The 25,000-nt window shown below is 39.2% G+C and overlaps 1 protein-coding gene across 5 annotated transcripts in view; it reads left to right on the top strand.

Moving 5' to 3' along the window:
- Nucleotides 1–25,000, top strand: part of PDK1 (pyruvate dehydrogenase kinase 1) — a 119,465-nt gene that overhangs the window by 14,217 nt on the left and 80,248 nt on the right. For all 5 annotated transcript variants that reach the window (XR_004370343.2, XR_004370342.2, XM_058441114.1 and 2 more), the window contains exons 8-10: nucleotides 761–859; nucleotides 16,363–16,473; nucleotides 22,932–23,045. Coding sequence is in view for 3 of the 5 variants with exons in the window: in XM_058441114.1 (XP_058297097.1) it covers nucleotides 761–859; nucleotides 16,363–16,473; nucleotides 22,932–23,045 (324 nt within the window). In the remaining 2 variants the exon portion in view is untranslated. The remainder of the gene's footprint in view (nucleotides 1–760; nucleotides 860–16,362; nucleotides 16,474–22,931; nucleotides 23,046–25,000) is intronic.

Genomic DNA, 25,000 nt, shown 5'->3' with positions numbered 1-25,000 from the left:
TACATAATGTCAGTAATAATGGCTTTCACCTGGAACCTAATCTTAAACTGCCTTTGGTGGAAATGACGGAATCTCCTCCATAAGCGGACTCAACCGCAGTTGCTGTGCCAGGACCACACACTCTTACTTCCAAATTCGGATGCCTTTTTAGTTACATCTAGTTTGTATCATTTTCTACTGCAATGCTGAATGTCATGATATTGTTTAAGGCTTCTGATATGTTGGCACTGTGTACCTTATTTCCTTTAGAAATTAGTCAAAGCAGCTTTACAATGTCAGTACCCTTAATTTCAAACTAGATATAAAGGGATTCATTGCTCCATCAAATATGATCATCGCTGTTACTACTATATGAAAAAAATTATTTTCCTTTAAAGAAATTTATGACAGTTTTTTAAATAGTTCTAAAAATAGAGCTGAAACTACATTTTCAAAAATGTTTTGCCCATCATTTACTAAAATTATAAAAGTGTTTGAACAGAGTTTTCTGCTTTAATGTAACTGATTAAAAGTGTTTTGAAGTCTGACTTTGGAAAATATGCAGAATTTAGTTGGAATCTTTAGGTCAGAATATCCTTCAAATCCCCCCCAAATTGACTCCATTAAAAAAAAAAAAACTTTAAATGTGGTTATAAGAATTGTGATTCTTTGGCATATTTCCATCAAATTTAAAAACTTCAAATAGTGCATATGTACTTGAAAATTACACTTTCTCTTTTCTAAAAAGCTGTATTTTTAATACAACCCTAATATATTTCAGAATGCAATGAGAGCCACTATGGAACACCATGCCAACAGAGGTGTTTATCCCCCTATTCAAGTTCATGTCACGCTGGGTAATGAGGATTTGACTGTGAAGGTAAATGTGTTTGGTGGTTTTTTGTTTTTTTTTTTTTTTTTTTGTAATTGATGTACAGACATGCAAAGGTAACCATACGCGTAATTTCTAAAAGACATAATGTACTCTCAGGGGAAAAGAATCTTGTCTGTAATAGATAATAAGCACATTGCTTCATTGAGCTGGTGAATTATAGTTATCCCTTGAGTCTTTTCTATGCAGGTCCCCCGTCGAGGTGATTCAAGTTAAAATAAATCTTGGAGACAGACAATTCATCATTAATATCTCTTTGATAAGTAAGATCTAAAATTTTTGGGTAGTTGCAGTATTATGGAGATAGTATTTAATATATAATTTAAAAAATTTTAAAACAATGCTTTTTAGTCTACTTTCGTTTGATTCAATGACGTAGGTAATTTTATCCTCACTTACACAGGTGAGGAGACTAAGACGCAGTGATTAGCTCAGGATCACACAGGGCAGAAATGCTATGGGACATGATATCCAGTCTTCTGTCCCCAGTGCTAGGCCTTTTCTATTACATTGTTCAGGTGGCTCAGTTTCTTCTTTTACATTTTATTAAAAATTGTTTTCTGTCACCCAGGCTGGAGTGCGGTGGTGTGATCATCGCTCACTGTGACCTGGAACTCCTGGGCTCAAGCGATCCTCCTCCCATAGCTTCCAGAGTAACTGGGACTGCAGGCTGTAGGCATGCAAGCCTGGCTAATTAAAAGAATTTTTTGGGAGGTAGAGACTAGGTCTCACTTTGTTGCACAGGCTGATCTCAAAATCCCTGGCCTCAAGTGATCCTCCCACCTTGGCCTCTCAAAGCACTCGTATTACAGGTGTGAGCCACTGTGCCTGGCCCCAGTTTAAGAGTATGATAGTGTTTTTCTTTTTTTAATAATCATTTAAAAATTTATATTAAAGTAATAAATGCAGAGACTATAAAAATTCAAATGTATCAGTTCCTGGCCCTTTGTGGGCCTCATTACTCAGAGATTCTTAGTCTTTCTTTCTTTTTTTTTGAAATGGAGTCTTGCTCTGTCGCCCCGGGATGGAATGCGATAGTGTGATCTCAGCCCACTACAACCTCTGCGTCCCGAGTTCAGGCGATTCTCCTGCCTCAGCCTTCCGAGTAGCTGGGATAACAGGCACCCGCCACCCCGCCTAGCTAATTTTTTGTGTTTTAGTAGAGACAGGGTTTCACCATATTGGCCAGGCTGGTCTCGAACTCCTGACCTCGTTATCCGCCTGCCTCGGCCTCCCAAAGTGCTAGGATTACAGGCATGAGCTACTGCGCCTGGCCTAATGTTTACATTTTAAACAGTAAATATTACCTTTCTGTTACAGTAGTTGAAGAGTTAGCTCTCTTTAATAGAGCACCCGCTCCCCTCCCCTCCCCTAGCCCAAGGGCCACTTTCCCTATACTATTATCCCAATATTTAAGTTTGTATATGAAATTCGAAGTTGAGAATAATCATCTTGCAAAATTTTGAAGGCATCCATTGTTCGTTTTTTAAAAAAGGTACAATTCAGTGGAATTCATAAGGTTATTCAAGTATTGCCGCTGTCTCATTTTAGAACATTTTCATCAGTCCTAAGAAAAAACACAAGTACTCCGTCAGGCACAGTGGCTCATGCCTGTAATCCCAGCACTTTGGGAGGCCAAGTCGGGCAGATTGCCTGAGGTAAGGCGTTTAAGACTAGCCTGGCCAACATGGTGAAACCCCATCTCTACAAAAAATACAAAAAATTATCTGGGCGTGGTGGTGGGCACCTGTAATCCCAGCTATTCGGGAGGCTGAGGCAAGAGAATCGCTTGAATCCAGGAGCAAAGGTTATGGTGAGCTGAGATAGCACCACTGCACTCCAGCCTGGGTGACAGATCAAGACTCCGTCTGAAAAAAAGGAAAATACCCACCTATGAAGTCACTTCCCATTTTTCTCTCTTCTAGCTCTTGGCAACCACTAATCTATTTTCTGTTTGTGTATTTCTCTTTCTGGGCATTTGATATAAATTTAATCATGCAGTATGTGGTCTTCTGTTACTGACTTCTTTCACTTAGTATGTTATAGTATGCATTTGTACTTCGTTCCTTTTTATGACCAAATGATATTCTGTTATATGGATATAACACCTTTGGGTTATCCATTCATCAGTTGATAGACATTTGGTTTGTTTCTATTTTTTGGTTATTATAAATAATACGGCTGTGAACGTTTGTGTACAAATTATTGTGTGAACATGTGTTTCAGTTATCTTATGTATATACCTAGGAATTGAATTGCTGAATCATAGGAAACTGTTTAACTTGAGAAGCTGCCAAACTGTTTTCCAAAGGACCTGCACCATTTTGCATTCTCATCAACAATGTGTAAAGGTTCCTGTTTTTCCTCGTCCTTGTCAACAATTGTAGTCTGTCTTTTTTATTATAGACGTTATTGTGAGTGTGAAGTGGTATCTCATTGTGGTTTTTATTTGCATTTGTCTAATGACTATGATGTTGAGCATCTTTTCATTTGCTGATTGGCCATTTGTGTATCTTTGAAGAAATGTAGATTAAGATCCTTTTTTCAGTTTTAAAATTGGCTATTTGTCTTTTATTGTTGAGTTGTAAGGGTTCTCTCTCTTATGTATATGTGTGTATATATATATATATATATAGGGATTCTATGTGTGTGTGTGTATATATATATAAATATATACACACCTTATATATATTCTATTTGTGTGTATATATTCTATGTGTGTGTGTGTGTGTATATATATATATATATATGCACCCCTATATATATATATATATATAGGGGTTACTAGTCCCTGATGAGATGTATGATTTGCAAGTATATTCTCCCATTCCGTGGGTTCTTTTCACTTTCTTGATAGTGTCCTTTGAAGTACAAAGTTGTGTTTTTTTGTTTTTTGCTTTTTTAAATAGAGATGGGGTCTCGCTATGTTGCCCAGGCTGGTCTTGAACTTCTGAACTTAAGCAGTCCTCCCACCTTGGCCTCCCACAGTACTGGGATTACAGGTGTGAGCCACCACACCCAGCCAAAGTTTTTAGTTTTGAAAATTTTCAATTTTTTTTCACATTGCATGTGATTTCAGCTTTATGTCTAAGAAACCATTGCCTACTCCAAAGTCTTGACAATTTATGCCAATGTTTCTAAGAGTTTTATAGTTTTAGGTTTTACATTTAGGTCTTTGATCCATTTTGAGTTAATTTTTGTACATGGTTTGAGGTAGAGGTTCATCTTCATTCTTTTGCATGTGGATATCCAGTTGTCCCAGTACCATTTGTGAGAAACCTATTCTTTCCCCATTCAGTTGCCCTGTCACCCTTGTCAAAAATCAATTGCTCATAAATGTATGGGGTTTATTTCTGGATTCTCAGTTCTATTTCATTGATGTGTATATCTCTTGTTATGCAAGTACTTAATGCCTGTCTCAATGATTGTAGCTTTAAGTTTTGAAATTTGCAAGTGTGAGTCCTACAACTTCTTTTTCAAGATTATTTTGGCCATTATGGGTTCTTGCATTTCCATGGGTTTTAGGATCAGCTTGTCAATTTCTGCAAAAAACAATGCCAGCTAGAATTTTGATGGGCATCACTTGGGAAGTGTTGCCATCTTAGAGTTAACAATATTAACTCTTCTAATTCATGAACACAAGACATCTTTACACTTAATAACACAGGGCATCTTTATAAGTCTTCTTTGCTTTCTTTCAATAATATTTTGTGGGTTTTAGTGTACAAGTCTTGGACTTTTAAATTTATTCCTAAGTATTATTTTTGATGCTATTCTAATGGAATTGTTCTCTTAATTCCATTTTTTGGATTGCTTATTGCTAGTGGATAGGAATATAACTGATTTTTTTGTACTAATCTTGTATCCTGCATCCTTGCCAGATGTCTTTATTAGCGCTAGTAAATTTTTGTGGATTTCTTAGAATTTTCTATATAAATGATCATGTCTCTGCAAAAAGATGTAAGTGTGGCTAGAACCTCTAGTACCGTGTTGAATAGAAGTGCTGACAGGAGACATCCTTGTCTTTTTTCTGATACTAAGGGGGAGAACTTCTTGTCTTTGACTATTAAGTATGATGTTAGCTCTGATTTTTTTCATAGATACCCTTTATCAGATTGAGGAAGTTTGCCTGTATTCTTAGTTTGAGTGTTTTTATCATGAAAGGATGTTCAATTTTGTCAAGTGCTTTTTCTGTAAAGATTGAAATGATTGTGTGGTTTGTTCTTTGTTCTATTAAGTAGTGTATTACGTTGCTTTTTCCGTATCAAACCAACCTTGCATTCTTGGGATAAGTCTCAGTTTTTTTATGGTTTATGTTGTTTTGTTGAGGATTTTTACATTGATGTTCATAAGGTGTGTTTATTGGTCTGTAGTTTCTTGTGATGTGTTTGGTTTTAGTATCAGGATGACACTGGCTTTATAGAATGAGTAGGGAATTTCCCTCTTTCTATATTTTGGAAGAGTTTTTGAAGGATTGGTATGCTTTCAATGTTTGGTAGAACACAACAGTGAAGACTTCTGGGCCTGAGCTTGTCTTTGTGGGAAGACTTTTGATTACTAATTCAATCTCTATTTGTTATATATTCAGATTTATGGATAGACATTTATAAATATAAATAATAGGTCAGGCACGGTGGCTTAACGCTTGTAATCTCAGCACTTTGGGAAGCCGAGGCAGGTGGATCACCTGAGGTCAGGAGTTTGAGACTAGCCTGGCCAACATGGCAAAACTCCATCTCTACTAAAAATACAAAAATTAGCCAGGCACGGTGGTGTGTGCCTGTAATCCCAGCTACTCGAGAGGCTGAGGCAGGAGAATCACTTGAATCTGGGAGGCAGAGGTTGCAGTAAGCTGAGATTGTGCCATTGCACTCTAGCCTGGGTGACAGATCAAGACTTTGTCTCAAATAATAATTAAATAAATAAATATAAATAATACATTTGATATCTATTCAGATTGTCTATTTCTTCCTGAGCTCCTGAGCTGTGTCTATAGTTTGTGTGTGTTTTTTTGTTTGTTTGTTTTTTGAGACAGAGTCTCACTCTGTCGCCCAGGCTGGAGTGCAGTGGCAGGATCTCAGCTCACTACAAGCTCTGCCTCCCAAGTTCATGCCATTCTCCTGCCTCAGCCTCTCGAGTAGCTAAGACTACAGGCACCCGCCACCACGCCTGGCTAATTTTTTTATTTTTAGTAGAGACGGGGTTTCACCTTGTTAGCCAGGATGGTCTCGATCTCCTGACCTCATGATCTGCCTGCCTTGGCCTCCCCAAAGTGCTGGGATTACAGGCATGAGCCACCACGCCCAGCCTATAGTTTGTGTTTTTATAGGAATTTGTCCATTTCATTTAAGTTACCTAATTATTACACACAATTGTTCATAGTATTCCCTAATAATCCTTTTTATTTTTGTAAGATTGGCAGTGATGTCCCCACTTTCATTCCTGGTTTTATAAATTTGAGTCTTCTTTTTTTTTTTCTTGGTCAATATAGCTAAGTATTTATGAATTTTGTTAATCTTTCTAAAGAACCAATTTTTTATTTCATTGATTTTCTCTATTTTTCTATTCTGTATTTCATTAATTACACTCTAGGCTTTATTATAATTTCCTTCCTTCTGCTTGCTTTGGTGTTACTTTGCTCCTGTTTTTCTAGTTTCTTAAGGTGAAAGTTTTGGTTATTCATTTGGGACATTTTACAACTATAAATTTTACTCTAAGCACTGCTTTGTCTATATCTTACAAGTTTTTAATGTTTTGTTTTCATTTTCATTCATCTCAAAGTATTTTCTAGTTTCCTTTTGGATTTTTTCCATTGGTTAATAGGATTGTGTTGTTTAATTGCCACATACTTGTGAATTTCCCATGTTTTCTCTTAATCATTTAAATTTCATTCTGTTGTGATTGGAAACATACTTTGTATGATTTCAAGTATACATCTATTGAGATTTGTTTTATGGCCTAACATAGGGTCTGTCCTGGAGAATGTTCCACGTGTACTTGAGAAAAGTGTGCATTCTGCTGTTGTTGAATGTTCTACAGATAGCTATTAGGTTTAGTTGGTTTGCAGTGTTGTACAAGCTTGTCTTTCCTTGTTGATCCTGTAATTGTTATATCCATTGTTGAAAGTGGAGTAATGAAGTCATCTCCAATTATTGTTGAATTGTCTGTTTTTCCCTTCAGTTCTATCAGTTTTGCTTCATGTATTTTGGAGCTCTGTTGAGTAGATACATGTTTTTAATTATTTTATCTTTTTTGTGTATTAACCTTATATCATTAAAAAATGTACTATTTTGTTTCGTAACAATTTTTGTTTTAAAGTATATTTTGTTTGAAGTTAGTGTAACCATCTCAACTCTTTTTGTTTCTGTTTTCATAGTGTATCTTTCCAGACTCTTACTTTAAACCTCTTTCTGCCTTTCAGTCTAAAATGTGTCTCTTTATAGCATATAGTTAGAATTTAAAACCATTCTGCCAATGTCCACCTTTTAATTGGAATGTTCAGATCAGTTACATTTAGTGTAATTACTATTAATGTAATTAACAGTAATTTTGGTTTATGTTTGCCATTTTGTCTTCAATATATGTCATATCATTTTTATTATTTCTCCATTATCACTGTCTTTTGTTAAAATGATATTTTGTATTATATCATTTTAATTTCGTTCTTGTTTTTGTTACTATATTTCTTTGAGTTTTTAAAGTAATTATCCTTGGGGATTACAATTAACACCTTAATTTATAATCTAGTTCAGATTAATACCAATTTGCTTTCAATAGTATACACTGATTTTTGTCCTAAATAGGCCTTTTCCCCTCCCCACCCATCCTTTGTGCTGTTATTGTCATATAACATAATTTTTGTACATTGTGTGCCTGTCTACAGAGATTTATAATTATTGTTCTATTCAATTGTCTTTTAAATCAGATAGGACACAAAAAGAGTTACAAACAAAAAAATACACTCATATTATCCTTTATATTTACTTTTGTAATAACTTTTACTGGCACTGTTTATTTCTAAACGTGGATTCAATGTATTGTCTAATATCCTTTTGTTTCAGCCTGAAGGATTCCCTTTGGTATTTCTTGATAGCCCATATCTGTCGGTGATGATCTCTCTCAGTTTTTGCTTATCTAGAAATGTCTTAATTTCTCCTTCATTTTTGAAGGATAGTTTTGCTGGTTATAGAATTCTTGTTGATAGTCTTTTTCTTTTAGCACTTTGGAATATTTTATCTCACTGCCTTCCAGCCTCCATGGTTTGGATGAGAAATCAGCTGTTACAATCTTATTGAATATTGCACATATGTGATGAGTCATTTCTCTTTCTGTTTCTGAGTGGATAATTTCAGTTGACCTGTCTTCACTATCACTGATTCTTTTCTTTCATATGCTCAAATATGCTGTTGAAACCCTCTAGTGAAATTTTCATTTCATTTATTTTTCATTTCATTTATTGTACTGCTTAATTCCAGAATTTCAACTTAGTTATATAATATCTATCCTGTTTTTTCACCTTTGCTAAATCTTGATGCATATCATTTTTATTGCCCTATATTTTATTATTGTATCATTTAAAATTTTATATTTTGAGACATCCTCATACTTTAGTTCTTTAGTGTTTGTTTACGGAGTCTGAGTTTACTGACTCAGGTATAGTTTATTGACTGATTTTTCCTTGTCTGTGTATGGGCAATACTTTTTTGTTTTTTTCATATCTTGTTATTTTTGTAGAAAACTGGACATTTAAAATAATATATTTTGACAGCTCTGGAGATCAGATACTGCCCTCTCCCCAAGGTTGTTTTTGTTGTTGTTTCGTAATTTTTTTTTTTGGAGCTAATTCTTTTAAGTTTGAATTCTTTGTTGTGTGTGGCCTTTGAAGTCTCTGCTTGTTTAGCTTAGTGGTCAGCTAATGACTGGACTGAGATTTCCTCAAATACCTGGAATCAGTAAGTTTCCCAGTCTTTGCCAAGGGACTCTGTGTGTGTATAGAAGTGTTTAGGAGAGTATCTTCAACACTCAGCCAGGCAGTTGACAACTGTGCCTTAACCTTTAGGTCCTGCTTGTATAGAGCAGTTAGGGCCTTCTCATGTCTTTCCTGAGCATGACCCTGGGCATGAGTATGGCCTTCCGGATTCCTAGGAGATAGCTGAGTTTTTCAAGACCTTATGGCTATCTCATTCCCTAGACCTTCCTGTTAAGCTTTTTGATTAGCCTTATTGTTTGCCCTAGCTGTTGTCCAGTTCCTCCTGCAGCCCTCAAATTAATCAGTTACTTCTAATTGTTTTTGACAGATGTTTCCAGGGATGAGGGTGGGGTGCAAGACTTTTGTACTGGGGAGCTCAGAGTCAGGTCAAATAAATACAGTCTTAGCGGCTACCAGGCTGCTGGTTTCACTCTGATTGCATATTGATTGGAGGGAGGGGGAGCAGATGGGAGCAAGTTAAAATGCTTACTGTTCTTATAGGGATTCAGTTGTTTTACTTGAATAAATGTTCCCCAGATTGCTGCATACCTTTAGTTAATTTCCAGAATTCTGTCAAAGTTGATTCTTCATGATTTTGCACTGCCCCCCCCCCCCCTTTTTTTTTTGGTGCTTTGGTAGACTTTTGCAGGTTCTTTCTCTCCTATTTTTGCTGATGTCACTCCTGCTGTTCTTTTTGAGAAGACAACATTTATTACAATTCCTCTTCCTTTTTATGTGACCACTTTTAGATGTCTACTTTTGTTTAACTGGAGTTTCTAACTTTTTTTTTAAGCTGTGTTCTGAAGTTTCAGTGATGTGACTTGGTGTGGGCCTTTTCTTACTTATTGGGCTGTGGTCTTTGAACTTCCCATTATTTTCTTGATATTTTCCTTTTCACTGTGTGTTTAGTCTCTTTCTGATAGTCATATTAGGAGGATGTTGGGCTTCATGACATCATACCCTGTTTTTTATCTTTTTTCTCCTGTTTTTTGTCGCTTCAACTTTTTATTCTATTCTGTGAGATTTCCTTGACTTCAGATTCCCAGCCCTTCTATTCAACTTTTATTTCCATTATCTTACAAATTTCCAAGAACCCTTATTTTTAAAATTAATCCCTTTTTAGAATTCTGCTCTAGTTTTATTTTATTGCTCTGAGGATATTATCTTTTTTTTTTTTTTAATTAAGTTGCCTCTGCACCCTGCATTGTCCATTTCCTGAGTTTCCTTTTGTCTGTTTCTCTCTTGTTTGTTCATTTTAAAGAGGTAGGCACAAATAAGTCGATAAATGGCAGTGCCATCTGTTTGCTGTAAAAACAATATGAATGTTTTTCTTTTTTTTTTTTTTTTTAAGCTCAGATGCTAATGTGTCTATTTTTCGGTTAGTTATGTGTCAGCTACTTGCCCATTAAGGTTTACAGTCAAGAAAAGACCCATTGGTCTTCTGGTTTGGGGTTTAAGTTGTGCTGCAGCATGTTCTTTCTTGTACCTTTTTCTGCTTCTATTAGAAGTGCTTTATTTAGCATTTTGGTCTGCAGCTGCTTTCTACTGCTATTACCCGTCATTGCATGGATTCAGGTTTACTGAGTTCTTAGACTCTCAGAAGAGATTACTTCTGTGCTAGTGGATGGGCTTCGCTTAGGGAATCTGTCTTTATGATGTAAAGAAAAATTCATAATGACCCAGCAATCCCACTCCTATGTCTATACCTCAAAGGATTGAGAATATTTAGGCAAAAACTTACACACAAATACTCATAGTGGCACTATTCACAATAGCGTACAGGTAGAAACAACCCAAATATCTATCAGCTAATGAATGGATAAATAAAATGTGGTATGTCTATACGTGGAATATTATTTGGGCACGAAAGGAATGAAATACTGATATATGCTACAAACTGGTTGTTATAACATTGAAGACATTATGCTAAGTGAAAGAAGCCAATCACAAAAGGCCACATATTATATGATTTTATTTACATGAAATGTCCAGAATAGGCAAATATATAGGGACAGAAAGTAGATTAGTGGTTGCCTAGGGATGTAACCACTAAAGGAGCACCTTCTTTTGGAGGTGATGAAAATATTCTAAAATTGACTGTGGTAATGGTTGCACATAGCTATGAATATATTAAAAACCAATTATATACTTTAAGTGCATTAATTACATGGTACTTAAATTATTTTTATCTTTTCTGAGATGGAATCTCCCTCTGTTGCCCAAGCTGGAGTGTGATGGCATGATCTCAGCTCACTGCAAGCTCTGCCTCCCAGGTTCAAGCTATTCTCCTGCCTCAGCCTCCCTAGTAGCTGGGACTACAGGTGCCTGCTACCACACCTGGCTAATTCTTGTATTTTTAGTAGAGATGGGGTTTCGCCATGTTGGCCAGGCTGGTCTCGAGCTGCTGACCTCAAGTGATCAGTCTGCCTCCGCCTCCCAAAGTGCTGGGATTACAGGCATGAGCCACTGAGTCCAGCCTGCTCTGTAAATTATATCTGAATAAAGCTGTTTAAAATAAAATAGGCTTGTAAAGGTCTCAAAAAGAGTGTTCTAGAAGCCTGCTATGTTAATTACATTTGAATAAAGCTGTTTAAAATAAAATAGAAAGGCTTGTAAAGGTCTCAAAAAGACTGTTCTAGAAGTCCTGTCTGTATTAGGCTCTGCCTTCACCTGTTGTTTCTGTTCCTCACATCCAAGGTCACATGAAGGCATCTCCTCTTGCAGCCTCTCTTTACATGTTAAATTCTTGCTTTTTCTTCAGTCGAGCTTTGATCCCCATTACTTACCCTAGACTTTCAGAATCAAGGCTTGGTTTTTTTCTTCCCCATTTTTGTTTTAGCTTGTTCAAATTATTGATATTTTTTACCTTTTATCCTCCTGCTAAAAATCCTATACAAAAGTTGTTGTTTCTGTCTTACAGCCCTAGCTGCTCTTTCAATTCTGTGTTTAGTATATAATCTATAAATAACCTATGTGTTATAGCCACATGTCTTTTGTTTTTTTTTTTTTTTTTCTAGACGGAGTGTTATTCTGTCACCCAGGCTGGAATGCAGTGGCAGAATCTCGACTCGCTGCGACTGCTCTTTCCTGGGTTCAAGCAGTTTTCCTGTCTCAGCCTCCCGAGTAGCGGGGATTACAGGCGTGTGCCACCACACCTGACTGATTTTTGTATTTTTAGTAGAGACGGGGTTTCACCATGTTGGCCAGGCTGGTCTTGAACTCCTGACCTCAAGTGATCTGCCCACCTCGGCCTCCCAAAGTGCTGGGATTACAGGTGTGAGCCACAGTGCCCAGCCTACATGTCATTTAAATTAAAACTTAAATGTCTTGGTTCATTTACTGTTGATGATTTTACAAACTTAACAGTGAAAACGCTGTTGGCTAAGAAACTTTAGGAGCTCCAGTGAATACAGGGAATGTTCTGGCTTTAGAGCTGTCATCTAGTCAGCAGTGGTTCATCTGGGCCTAGAGTTCACATGAATTAACCTAGGGAGCCTAGTGTTACCGGGAACAGGAAGTTAGGGATGGCAGCTCTTGGTTAGATGACATTGACAAGTGGTGCTTTTGTGCACTGAAGAGAAAACTTTAAAAATAATGGGCAAACTTCTCTTCCTTGGCCTTCCTGTTGACATTACTTATCTCTTATTATCTTAATAAGGTTTCGTGTTAGTTTTCACATCTCTCTTTCAATACATTTGTCATCAAAGGTGCCATTCTTCTTGCCTTGAATATATACAGACTAAATATCTGTCTCTCCATTATTCCCTCCCTCCCTTTTCCTGAAGAACTTGGATCCTCCAATAATCTATTACTGCTCTTTTGGAAACTTTTGCCTACTTTAAAATCCACTGGCTCCAGTTTATTGTATTGTTGGCTGCAAAGCAAAGTACTACTTTGACTGTAGTTTCTAACTCTATGCCTGTGGCTTAGTTTGCCCTTTACCTCTAGCGAGATGATGCTTCTCACATCCTCTCTGTCCTGTCTGCTTAGCCCCTCTTATTCTCCCATGCAGCCTGAGGCTGGAAATGACCTATTTTGTACTTGCCAGGTTGTTACCATTTCCCTGGCCAAAAGGTTAAGGAAAACCAGGAAGTATTTACTCAAGTCTGCCTTTTTATCTCAGTGTCTATTCTAATATGTTCTTTACTCCCTTCATGTATTTATAGAATACACATACTTCTTATTCATGTTACTAGCAAATGTGCAGCAGAGCATTGAATTAAAGGATGAATAATTAACAAATTGATGGATTTCTCAAAATACCCAGAGTTCTTTATTCATCTTACTAAAATAAATTGCTTTACAGGGCCAAGAGCAATTTCAAGCATAATACTACATAAAAGTTGTTTTTTTTTTTTTTTTTTTTTTTTTAACTGAGCAGAGTCTCGCTCTGTCACCCAGGCTAGAGTGCAGTGGCGCAACCATGGCTCACTGCAACATCCTCCTGGATTCAAGAGATTCTTGTGCCTCAGCCTCCCGAGTAGCTGAGATTACAGGCGTGCACCATGAGGCCTGGCTAATTTTTGTATTTTTAGTAGAGACAGGGTTTTGCCATGTTGGCCAGGCTGGTCTTGAACTGCTGACCTCAAGTGATTCGCCCGCCTTAGCCTCCCAAAGTGCTGGGTTTATAGGTGTAAGCCACCATACCCAGCCACAAGTTCCTAATAAAGTCCTTGTATACTTTATTATTGATAGTGTAATTACTTAATTTTAGATGTATTAGAGGCAGATCTTTCAATGGTATTTCAAGGCAATTTTTTTAGTTATAAAAATCAAAATATCTACATAATTACTGTTATAAAGGTAATATACTGTAAAAATTTTTAAATATATAAAAACTCAACTGTAAGCCATTCAGCCTATTGACTTTTAATACATATTATTCAGTACTATTTTAATCTATATATACATAAATTAAAAGCAGATTTCTTTGTATATGACAACTATATTATAGACAGTGAAATCAATTCAGATTCTGTGAGAAAGGAAAATGGCTGTGTAGATTAGAATACAAGCTGGATAGTAGCTAGGAAAATAAGTCCATGTTAACTTTGAAGGAAAAGAAAAATTATACGTAACTAGCTAAATTTGATTTGCCATACTGTTTATTTGAGTTGAAAAATGATATAAAAATGTAAAGACCTACATGCCTTACGAACACATCAGAAAGTTTCCTGGGGTTCTAGGCTGTAAAATTGCTTGTAGATGGAAGCACAAAGTAGCGGTTCTTTTTCTCCCTGAAAATGAAAATTATACTGTTTTTTTTCCTGTTAAAGTAATTGTGAAGAAAATTCAGAAACTGAAAACCCCAAACAAGAAGAGAAAATTACTCCTTCTACAGACAATAAAATTGGATATCATTTCAGACCTTTTTATAATAGAATTTTTACAGAGTATTATAAATGCTTCTTTGTAACTATTTTTGCTGCTTAACCATATCTCTTATGCCAGTATATAGAGTTCTATATAATATCTAATTAATGGTTAACAATATTCTATTTTAGAATGTACTTTGTTTTACTTAACTAATCCCCTGTTTAGGTTGTTTACTTTTAGGTATTCTTCACCGAGCTGTGATGGATGTTCTTATACATACTTTGCATGCTTTTCTGCTTATTTTCTTAGGATAAATTTCTGGAAGTGACATTGTTGTGTGAAAGATACATGCATTTTTTGTTTTTAATAGAGGCAAGGTTTTATTCTGTCACCCAGGTTGGAGTACAGTGGTGAGATCATAGCTCACTACAGCCTCAAACTCCTGGGCTGAAGTGATCCTTCTGCCTCAGCCTTCCAAGTAGTTGGGATTACAGGCATGCACTACCACATCTGGCTAATTTTAAATTTTTTTTTTTTTTTTTTTTTGTAGAGACAGAGTCTCACTATATTGCCCAGGCTGGTCTGGAACTGCTGGGCCCAAGTGATCCCCCTGTTATGGCCTCCCAAAGTGTTGGGATTATATGAGCCACCACACCCACCCAATATATGCATTTCTTTTTTTGTTTTTGTTTTTTTAATTTAGAGACAGTGGCTCACTCTGTCACCCAGGCTGGAGTACAGTGGTGCAGTCATAGCTCACTATAGCCTCCACCTCCTGAGCTCAAGTGATACTCCTTCCTCAGCCTCCCAAGTAGCTGGGATCACAATTGTATGCCACCATGCCCAGCTAATTTTAGAAAATTTTTTGTAGCGATGGGGTCTTACTCTGTTGTGCAGGCTGATCTCAAACTCCTGGCTTCAAGTGATTCTCTTGTCTCAGTCTCCCAAAGTGTCGCGATTATAAGCGTGGATCACTATGCCCAGCCTAGTACATGCATTTTTAATTTTTTTTTTGGAGAAGGAGTCTTGGTCTGTCACCCAGGCTGGAGAGCAGTGGTACGGTCTTGGCTCGTTGTAACCTCCATCTCCTGGGTTCAAGCAGTTGTTCTGCCTCAGCCTCCCAAGTAGCTGGGACTACAGGCATGTGCCACCACACCTGTCTAATTGTTATATTTTTAGTAGAGATGGGGTTTCGCTCTGTCGGCCAAACTGGTCTTGAACTCCTGACCTCAAGTGATTCAACCACCCTGCCTCCCAAAGTACTGAGATTACAGGTGTGCATGTTTAATTTGCTTCTAGTCACCACACTGCCCACCAGAAAGGAATAACAGATTTATAGTTACATACAAGATAGGGTTAACTTGTGCCCAGTTCTGTGCTATAATGCACTGTGTTTTTTTTTGTTTTTTTTTTTGAGACAGAGTCTCACTCTGTCGCCCAGGCTGGAGTGCAGTGGCGCGATCTTGGCTCACTGCAAGCTCCGCCTCCTGGGTTCACGCCATTCTCCTGCCTCAGCCTCTCCGAGTAGCTGGGACTACAGGTGCCCGCCACCACACCCGGCTAATTTTTTTTTGTATTTTTTTTTAGCAGAGATGGGGTTTCACCGTGGTCTCGATCTCCTGACCTTGTGATCCGCCCGCCTCGGCCTCCAGTGAGACTCCCAGAAATATACAAAGCCACAGCAGTATTATGAGGGAGTTTATGTATTAGAGTTTCACATATTAGAGGAGTTGGGTTGGGTTCAACAGTGCGGGAAATGCTTATATTGGCAACTTGGATTGTGTTGTATTCATTTTCAAAAGCAGCACTTAGGCTGGGCGCCGTGGCTCATGCATGTAATCTCAGCACTTTGGGAGGCCAAGGCGGGCAGATCATGAGGTCAGGAGAACGAGACCATCCTGGCTAACATGGTGAAACCCCGCCTCTACTAAAAAAAATTAGCCGGGCGTGGTGGCGGGCGCCTGTAGTCCTAGCTACTTGGGAGGCTGAGGGAGGAGAATGGCATGAACCCCGGAAGCAGAGGTTGCAGTGAGCTGAGATCGCACCAGTGCACTCCAGCCTGGGCGACAAAGCGAGACTGTCTCAAAAAAAAAAAAAAAAAAAAGCGCTCTCCCACCAGCAGTTAAACTGTGATGCTATGAGTAAGTGTTGATATTTTCCGGTTTTGAGGATTTGGGCATAGAGCATGATCCTTTTCTTACCTTAGATGAGTGACCGAGGAGGTGGTGTTCCTTTGAGGAAAATTGACAGACTCTTCAACTACATGTATTCAACTGCACCGAGACCTCGTGTTGAGACCTCCCGCGCGGTGCCGCTGGTATGTTATCAAGAAATAATGAAGTGTGTTTCTGTGTATTGCCTTCCACATGCTCTAGCTGTCAAATAAGTAAGTTCAGCCGTCATGTAGGGTACTCCACAAGGAAGAAGGAAGCTCTTAGAAACACACACTTTCCCCTAAATTTAAACAGCCTTCAGAAAACTTTTTTTTCCCCAACTGAAATGGGCACGAGACAGAGATTTGGAGTTGTTGTTACAAAGTTTGATCGTGATATAGCAGTGGTTTTCCTGTGTGAAACCATATTTTGAAATATGGTTAACCACATTATTTCTAATGTGGGGAATAAATTACTGGTTTTAATAGTGTTTGGTCAACAGTGAATTACTTTTTAGTGTTGACTTTTTTCTCAAGTATTTGTCATTAGAATGATCTCATATCCTAGACTGAAAAATAAGACTAAAATTCTAATCTGTTCAATCACCAACCTGAAGGCTTAAATTATAATTGCTTTGATGGTGTTTTTATTAATCTTAGCCCCACCTATTTTCAGGTTTAATAGGGTCAACTTTTGAATTGACTCCCTCCTTATCTTTATGTTCTAAATCCCCCACAAAAAGTATGTTGCCAAAATTTTGTCTGTATTCTAGAAGAACTCTATTCTTTTAGGCTTGGAAACTTCTCTGACATTTCCAGTAGAGTTATGCTGTAACATGAGGGGATATAGTATAAGATAGATCTATTTTAGACCCCTTCCTAGGAAGTTACTAGGACTTTATTCTGATAGTTTTGTGTCTGGAATTGGTGGGTTCTTGGTCTTGCTGACTTCAAGAATGAAGCCGCAGACCCTCACGATGGGTGTTACAGTTCTTAAAGATGGTGTGTCCAGAGTTCCTTCAGATGTGTCCAGAGTTTCTTCCTCCCCGTGGGTTCATGGTTTCGCTGGCTTCAAGAGTGAAGCTGCAGACCTTCACAGTGAGTGTTACAGCTCATAAAGGCAGTGCGTCCGGAGTTGTGTGTTCCTCTCAGTGGGTTCATGGTCTTGCTGGCTTCAAGAGTGAAGCTGCAGACCTTCGTGGTGGGTGTTACAGCTCATAAAGGCGGCACGTCCGGAGTTGTTTGTTCCTCCGGGTGGGTTCGTGGTCTTGCTGGTTTCAGGAATGAAGCTGCAGACCTTCGCAGTGAGTGTTACAGCTCATAAAGGTAGTGCAGACCCAAAGAGAGAGCAGCAGAAAGATTATTGTGAAGAGTAAAAGAACAAAGCTTCCACAGCCTGGAAGGGGACCAGAGCGGCTTACTGCTGCTGGCTCTGGTGGCCTGCTTTTATTCCCTTATCTGGCCCCACCCACATGCTGCTGATTGGTCTTGTTTTATACAGAGCTGATTGGTCCGTTTTACAGAGAGCTGATTGGTCCGTTTTACAGAGAGCTGATTGGTCCGTTTTTACAGAGCGCTGATTGGTGTGTTTACAAACCTTTAGCTAGACACAGAGTGCTGATTGGTGCCATTTACAATCCTTTAGATAACAAAAGTTCTCCAAGTCCCCACCCGATTAGCTAGACAAAGAGCGCTGATTGGCGCGTTTACAAACCTTTAGCTAGACAGAAAAGTTCTCCAAGTCCCCACGTGACCCAGAAGCCCAGCCAGCTTCATCTCTCAGTTTTACCTGATGCATAGCACAAATTTTATGGCTACAGCTGTACTATAGTTGAAATGCTTGCTCTAGTAATGTCCTCCAATTCAGATACATGGTCTCCAGGAGTTGGCATCCATATGTCAAGGGGCAGACAGACAATGTCAAATGATAAACATGAGCATCTTTTCACAAGTCTAGTTTTATCCTAAAAAGTAGAGGGAGAGAAGGGAGCTGCTGTTTTTGTAGTAAACGAATACTGTAGAATTTTTGTGGAGAGTGGCATAGTGAGCTAGTCTAGACTCTGGATCTAAACTCTTTGGTTCTGTTTCTGATACTGCTGCATCTTAGATGTGCAGCCTTGGGAAAATTATTGACCTCTGGATGCCACAGATTCCCCAGTTAGAAAAATGGAGTTATTGTGAGAATTAAGTGAGTTGATACATGTAAAAATGCTGTTTGTAGTGCCTGGCTCATGGTAAATGCCATGTAAGTGTTTGTTATTTTAGGTTGTAAAATGTATGTGAATATTTAAGAAAATAGGAGGCTTGACCTGGAACAGGCTCCCCCATAAATCTACATGCCCTTAACAAGGCTAAGACTGTTACTAATTTCTTGCAGAGCCTCCTTTCTGCTGACATCGCTTTGTAGATGGTCCCAGTGAGCAGGCAGTAGAGTAGCTGGAGAAAGGCCAACTGATGCCCACAGGGGTGGCTTTCTTGTCTACCTGGTTACTGAGGGCTTCCTCCCTGTGGATACCTTCTGGTGGGTCTTTGCATGGATAGGCTATCTTCACACTGTAAGTCCAGAGAGGAACATCCACACATCTCTCTTCCAGACCTCCTTCTCATCCTTCACTCAGTTTTGTTCTTTCCAAGTCCTTAACAAGCCAGCCACTTGTTTTGTCACTGCCTATGCTGGAAGGGTTTACTTTCACCGCTTTCTTTCAGGCCTGCCCTCCAACCCTGAGAGGGATTGTAGTAGGAAAACGGTAGCCTACTTTCAGATGGTGATAGCACATGGGGTAGATCCATCAGTGGACTAGGCCCATGTTGTTTTTCTTCCCTGTTAACTGCTTATAGGGGAAGCCCTATGAGTCAGCCCGTAAGTGTGGTCAAGAGAGAGCACGTGGTAAAGTAGGTCAGGTATTGTGGGAACCTGAGCCACCTGCTCATACAGTTTTCTTGGGGCCACTTCTGAGACCAGTTAATGTATCGGTCACAGTCACAACAGGAAAGAGGTAGCTCACTCAAATTATGAAGGAAGGCCTTTTTACAAAGAAACTAATTACATAGGTGTAGGTAAAGATAGCACAGGAACCCAGGGCTAGCAGCAGCAAAGCTGTCACCACCTTGGTTCATGAGGGATGAGGAGAAGGCAAAGTTAGCAGAACCCAGAGGAAGGGAAAGCTGCAGAGTAGCTGCTTACTCTCCAGGGGCCCGGCCTGCCCAAGGCAACCTCAGGGAAGGAACCAGGGGATTAAATGCCCTGCCTTGACTCCCTCTGAACTCCTGCTGGGTTTTCCAAGACATGCTGTAAGCAGAGGGCATGGGAATCCAGTGACATAATCCAGGTTAGCCTCCCAGGGCAGGGAGGTGTGAAAATGGAATAGTTGATTTTCATGGGCAAACAGAGACTCTGGGTAGAAAAGTCAAGTTGTAGTTGGTGGAGTTAGGTAAAGCTGGAGCCTGGATTTGTGAATAGCACTCTGATTCTTGAGTCCACACAAGCTGATAGTCAGCATGCTGTATGGAATGTCATTAAACATATGACTTGGTAATAAAAACCATTTTCCCATTTATCCATGTGTTTTGTTTTGTATTAGGAATTGGTAGGATTTATCCAGATAAAGAGGCTATTCTGGATACTGGGAACAAAAATGAACAGACACGGAATGATATGTTTAAGTAATGTAAGAGCAAGAGGCGTAGTTGTGCTGGACTGGAAAGTGGGAGGCAGAGACCTGATCTTACCAGGTCTAGAAAGCTCTTTTCAGAAGCTTAGGTTTTGATTTCTAAGATAGTGGGATGGGGGTGGTTGGAGTGGTGGTATGTTTTGAAGATTTTTAAGTGGAAAAGTGACCTGTCAGTGAGAATTAAGAAAGTAGATCTATATTAGAGATGTCTCCAGGCTCAGAACATGGCTGGAAATTTATGATATGAAGTCATGAGATAGATTTATTAGGCTGCAACAAGCCATTTTCTACTCTTGCTCGTAAAAGAGATAACCTATTTTATATGATATTGCCAAGAGCAGTATTGAGATACCACGTCCGGAATTGGTTCCTTCTGGTGGGTTCTTGGTCTCACTGACTTCAAGAATGAAGCCATGGACCCTCGTGATGAGTGTTACAGTTCTTAAAGATGGTGTGCCTGGAGTTTGTTCCTTCAGATGTTCAGATGTGTCTGGAGTTCCTTCCAGTGGGTTTGTGGTCTCGCTTGACTTCAGGAGTGAAGCCGCAGACCTTCGCAGTGAGTGTTACAGCTCTTAAAGTTGGCCCGTCCGGAGTTGTTTGTTCCTCCTGGTAGGTTCGTGGTCTCGCTGACTTCAGGAGTGAAGCTGCAGACCTTCATGGTGAGTGTTACAGCTCATAAAGGTAGTGCAGACCCAAAGAGTGAGCAGCAGCAAGATTTATTGTGAAGAGCGAAAGAACAAAGCTTCCACAGTGTGGAAGAGGACCCGAGCAGGTTGCCACCGGTAGCTGGGGTGGCCAGCTTGTATTCCCTTATTTGGCCCCGCCCATGTCCTGCTGATTGGTCGATTTTACAGAGTGCTGATTGGTGCGTTTACAAACCTTTAGCTAGACAGAAAAGTTATCCAAGTCCCCACCCAACCCAGAAGCCCAGCCAGCTTCACCTCTCAATTCCCCCTCTAAACAGGACACCCCAACTGTTGTTGAGAATTGGGCGATGACTGCTGTAGCTACTTCCTGCTGGATTGGGGCAAAGAAGGGGCCCTGTAGTTGTAGTGTCCTCCAGAGGGGAACTCTTTAGGCCAGTGAAAGGGCCAGCGGGTTGGTCCAGGGGTCCTCGGTAGAAGTTGTTAGTTAAGTTCATTTGGGGTTCCATTTGTAAGACCATCTGTAGTTTGATGGCCTTGATTCTAGAGGAAACAGATTTGACAAGGAGGTTAAAAATACAGGGCCCGAAGGTGAGTAATAGCAAGATGGCTGTCACAGGACCTACAAAGGGAAGAAGCCATGTTGCCCAACTCCAGAGGTTGGTAGAAGAGTTTGAAAGGTGTTGTCTGATTTCAGAAGACTTTTCCTGTAAATGCCGGGCGGCATCTTGTACTATCCCTGACTCGTTAGTGTAAAAACAACATTCTTCCCCTAAGAAGGTGCAGAGTCCTCCGTTCTCAGCAGTGAGGAGGTCTAGGCCTCGGCGGCTTTGGAGAGTCACTGCTGCCAAAGAGTCTATTTGGGACTGTAGAGTAAGGATAAATTTTGTTATTTCTTGCACACTGTCTGAGAAATCCTTTGAGAGTGTGTGGTGGTAGGATAATGAAGTAGATAAAAACTGGCTATTCCGGTTCCTGTAGCAGTGGCCATTTCTAACTCTATAAGTAGGGTTATTAGTTGTATGGCCCTGCTCTGACAGACTTGAGCTTTGAGGGGCACTGGTAGGGTCTGATTTCCATAAGATTAGAAGTTAGGATAATATATGTTACACTGTTAACTTTTAGCAAACTTTACTTTTGTTGAAAACCTTGTAAGTTTGAGATTTCAATTATTCTTTGCCATTAATAAGACCTTGTTCAGTCCCTATTAACTTAAAATTGGTATAGATGGCTCCTTCCTGATTCTGTAAGTACTTTAAGGTTTGGCTGAGTGCAAACAGCTCACATGTTTGAGCAGACCAATTATTAGGCAATTTTCCTAACTCTGCTTCTACGAGAGTTTCCTTATCACTTACTGAATACCCATTGTGTCTTTTTCCCTTAATCGCAGAGGAAACATCTATCATCCTGTCCTGAAGGGAGTTCCTCCTATGTCTGGTCGGACCTTCAGATTTAGATCCCCTTTTAGGAAACCTGCTGGGTTAAGGATTTTTGATAGGAAAGCTACGGGTTGTCAGTGGCCTCAGTGCTTTCGGGCTGTGCCCTTGTTTACACTGACAGCAAGGTGGTATTGGAGTGTTACAGGGTTACAGAGAAGACCTTCAGTTATCAGTTATAGGTTTTAAATTTACCCTGGCTTTTAAAGGAATAGGGTACACTGTTTTTTCTTTACTACTTCTATCTCTCTTTCTGTTTGACTTCTTTGTCTCTCTCTTTCTGACTCCCTTTGTCTGTCTCTTCCTCTCTCTCTTTGACTTTGTCTCTCTCTCTGACTCCCTCTTTGTCTCTGTCTCTTCCTCTCTCTGTCTCTGACTTTGTCTCTTTCTTTCTCTGTGACTCCCTCTTTGTTTCTCTCTTCCTCTCTCTGTCTCTCTCTCTCTGACTTTCTTTTTCTCTCTTTCCTTTCTGTTGGTCTTTCCCTGCCTCTGCCAGCTGCTTATGCTGCTCTTCTCCCCTCTCCTGGAGAAGTCTGCAGGCCAAGAACCCACTGGAAGGAACCAATTCCGGACACAGTATGATCGAGCAGGCCAGCAAGGAAAAGCAATATACTTTTTCCAGACCAAGCACAAGTCATTTTATAGAAAGAATAAAGAGTTTTAAATGACCAGAGGGAAGTCAGCTGATACAGTACTCAAGTAAACCTCAGCTTAATCATTATTAATGCTTAAATATTAATTATATTAAATATAATGCATCTCTCAGATGCAGGCTCTGATAGCCCCAGGGTACTCAATGGCATCTATCTTAATTAGAAAAGTATTTCAGTGTGTGGCTTTCTGAATAGAATTTTGCTTTTCTCATCAAACAGGCTGGTTTTGGTTATGGATTGCCCATATCACGTCTTTACGCACAATACTTCCAAGGAGACCTGAAGCTGTATTCCCTAGAGGGTTACGGGACAGATGCAGTTATCTACATTAAGGTAATAGCTGTAGTCTTCTTAATTTAATATTTCTTTTGGTGATAAGAACAGATGCCCATACTTAACTGTAATGAAATTTAACTCTACCACATGCTGTTTAAATAGAAAAAAAACTATGTTTTTTTGCCTGGGATCTCACCCATTTTGATAGATGATCCCCTCAACTATGGGGAAAGAGATTTGTATCCGGGAGTGATCAGGACTCTGGCTATTAATAGGAAAAAAATTGGATTAAAGTAGAGAATCATAAGTTATATATCATACAAGTTTAATTTTAACATAAAACACATGAATGGACATTGATACACCAAACTTCTGATGTACTGCCAAGGCTTTTTCTTTGTATGTGGGTCTGCAGATTGGAGTGTCACATCTTTTTTGCAGAAGCTGTACTGACAATGCATCATTTTAGTTTCTTTAAACCAACAAGTGCATATTTTTTTTGGACTTTTATTCAGTCTTTTACAGATACCTCCTGACTGATTTGACAGCAAGTTTTACGTGACTTTCCTTCATGAGTCTTTCCAAAACATTCATCTTAGTTTTCAAGGAAACATTCCCTTTTTTATTCTTTGCTTATGTAATGAATTTTGTAATTATAATGACAGAACTATACAAACAGATTTGGGAACAAGCACAAGTGACTCTTGGTAAGCATATAGCTTACCTGATGGACACAGAAGCACTTAGTCTGCTTGCCTGGAGTGTTCAATGCATTAAAGAAGGATCCACACATTTTACATGGTTGGAAAAACACTAGGTTCCATCATTCTCCTTCAGCTCGCTGGTGGCTGTTTATGCCTGATTTAGTGACTCTAGTTTCTTGTTCTGGCCACTAGATGGCATCTATTTTATAGGAAATGTTGAAGAATTTATATTGGAAAAAATATCTGAAAAGACTAAATTCTTTCTAGATGGTATTTTTTGTTTGTTTTTTTAACCATGTCAATTGCGAGGAAAAAGGGCAACATCGATGCAATTTTTTTTTTTTTTTTTTGAGACGGAGTCTCGCTCTGTCACCTAAACTGGAGTGCAATGGCATGATCTCGGCTCACTGCAACCTCCACCTCCCGGGTTCACGCTGTTCTCCTGCCTCAGCCTCCCAAATAGCTGGGATTACAGGCGCCTGACTAACTTTTGTATTTTTAGTAGAGATGGGGTTTGACCATGTTGGCCAGGCTGATCTCAAACTCCTGACCTCAGGTGATCCGCTTGCCTTGGCCTCCCAAAGTGCTGGGATTACAGGCATGAACCACCACACCTGGCCCAGTGCAATATTTTTATGATGAAATGTAACATTTTGATCTAGCCCATGAGTGTCCAATCTTATGGCTTCCCTGGGCCACAGTGGAAGAACAGCTGTCTTGTGCCACACATAAAATATGCTAACGATAGCTGATGAGCTTAAAAAAAATTGCAAAAAAAACTCATAATATTTTAAGAAAGTTTACAAATGTGTTGAGCTTCATTCAAAGCCATCTTGGGCCGCATGCGGCCTGTGGGCCATGGATTGGACAAGCTTGGTCTAGCCTATAGATCAAGAAATTCTGGAATATTTAGAGGGAATATGGAGGTGAAATGTTTTTAGTTCTACCTTAGAGAAAATAGAAGATAAGACGTCTTAGAGAATCATTAAAATAGTTAACATCGAAGACTTTAGCATTATCAGAATGAGATTTTCTGGTTCAGGATGTTCTGCATCTTAGGAAATGCCTTTGGCCTGGGATGGAAATACTACTGAAAAATCCTAACTTGAAGAAGATAACCAGAAATGTAGTTTATCTCAGGTTCCAGTGACTTATGGGAAGCTGAAATACAATGGAGAATTACTGGTAATAATATATCGAAAACATGAAGTCATGCATGATGCAGAAATCTTGTGCACAGTGACTGAAATTGGAGGCCGGAGAAGACACAGGTTCAAACCCAGGGCCAATAAATGTTCATGAAAAAGC

Source organism: Hylobates moloch, unplaced genomic scaffold (genome assembly GCF_009828535.3).
Source record: "Hylobates moloch isolate HMO894 unplaced genomic scaffold, HMol_V3 SCAFFOLD_1, whole genome shotgun sequence".
Taxonomy (NCBI): Eukaryota; Metazoa; Chordata; class Mammalia; order Primates; family Hylobatidae; genus Hylobates; species Hylobates moloch.
The sequence above is the reverse complement of the archived record's forward strand: the minus strand, read 5'-3'. Positions and strand labels throughout refer to the sequence as shown.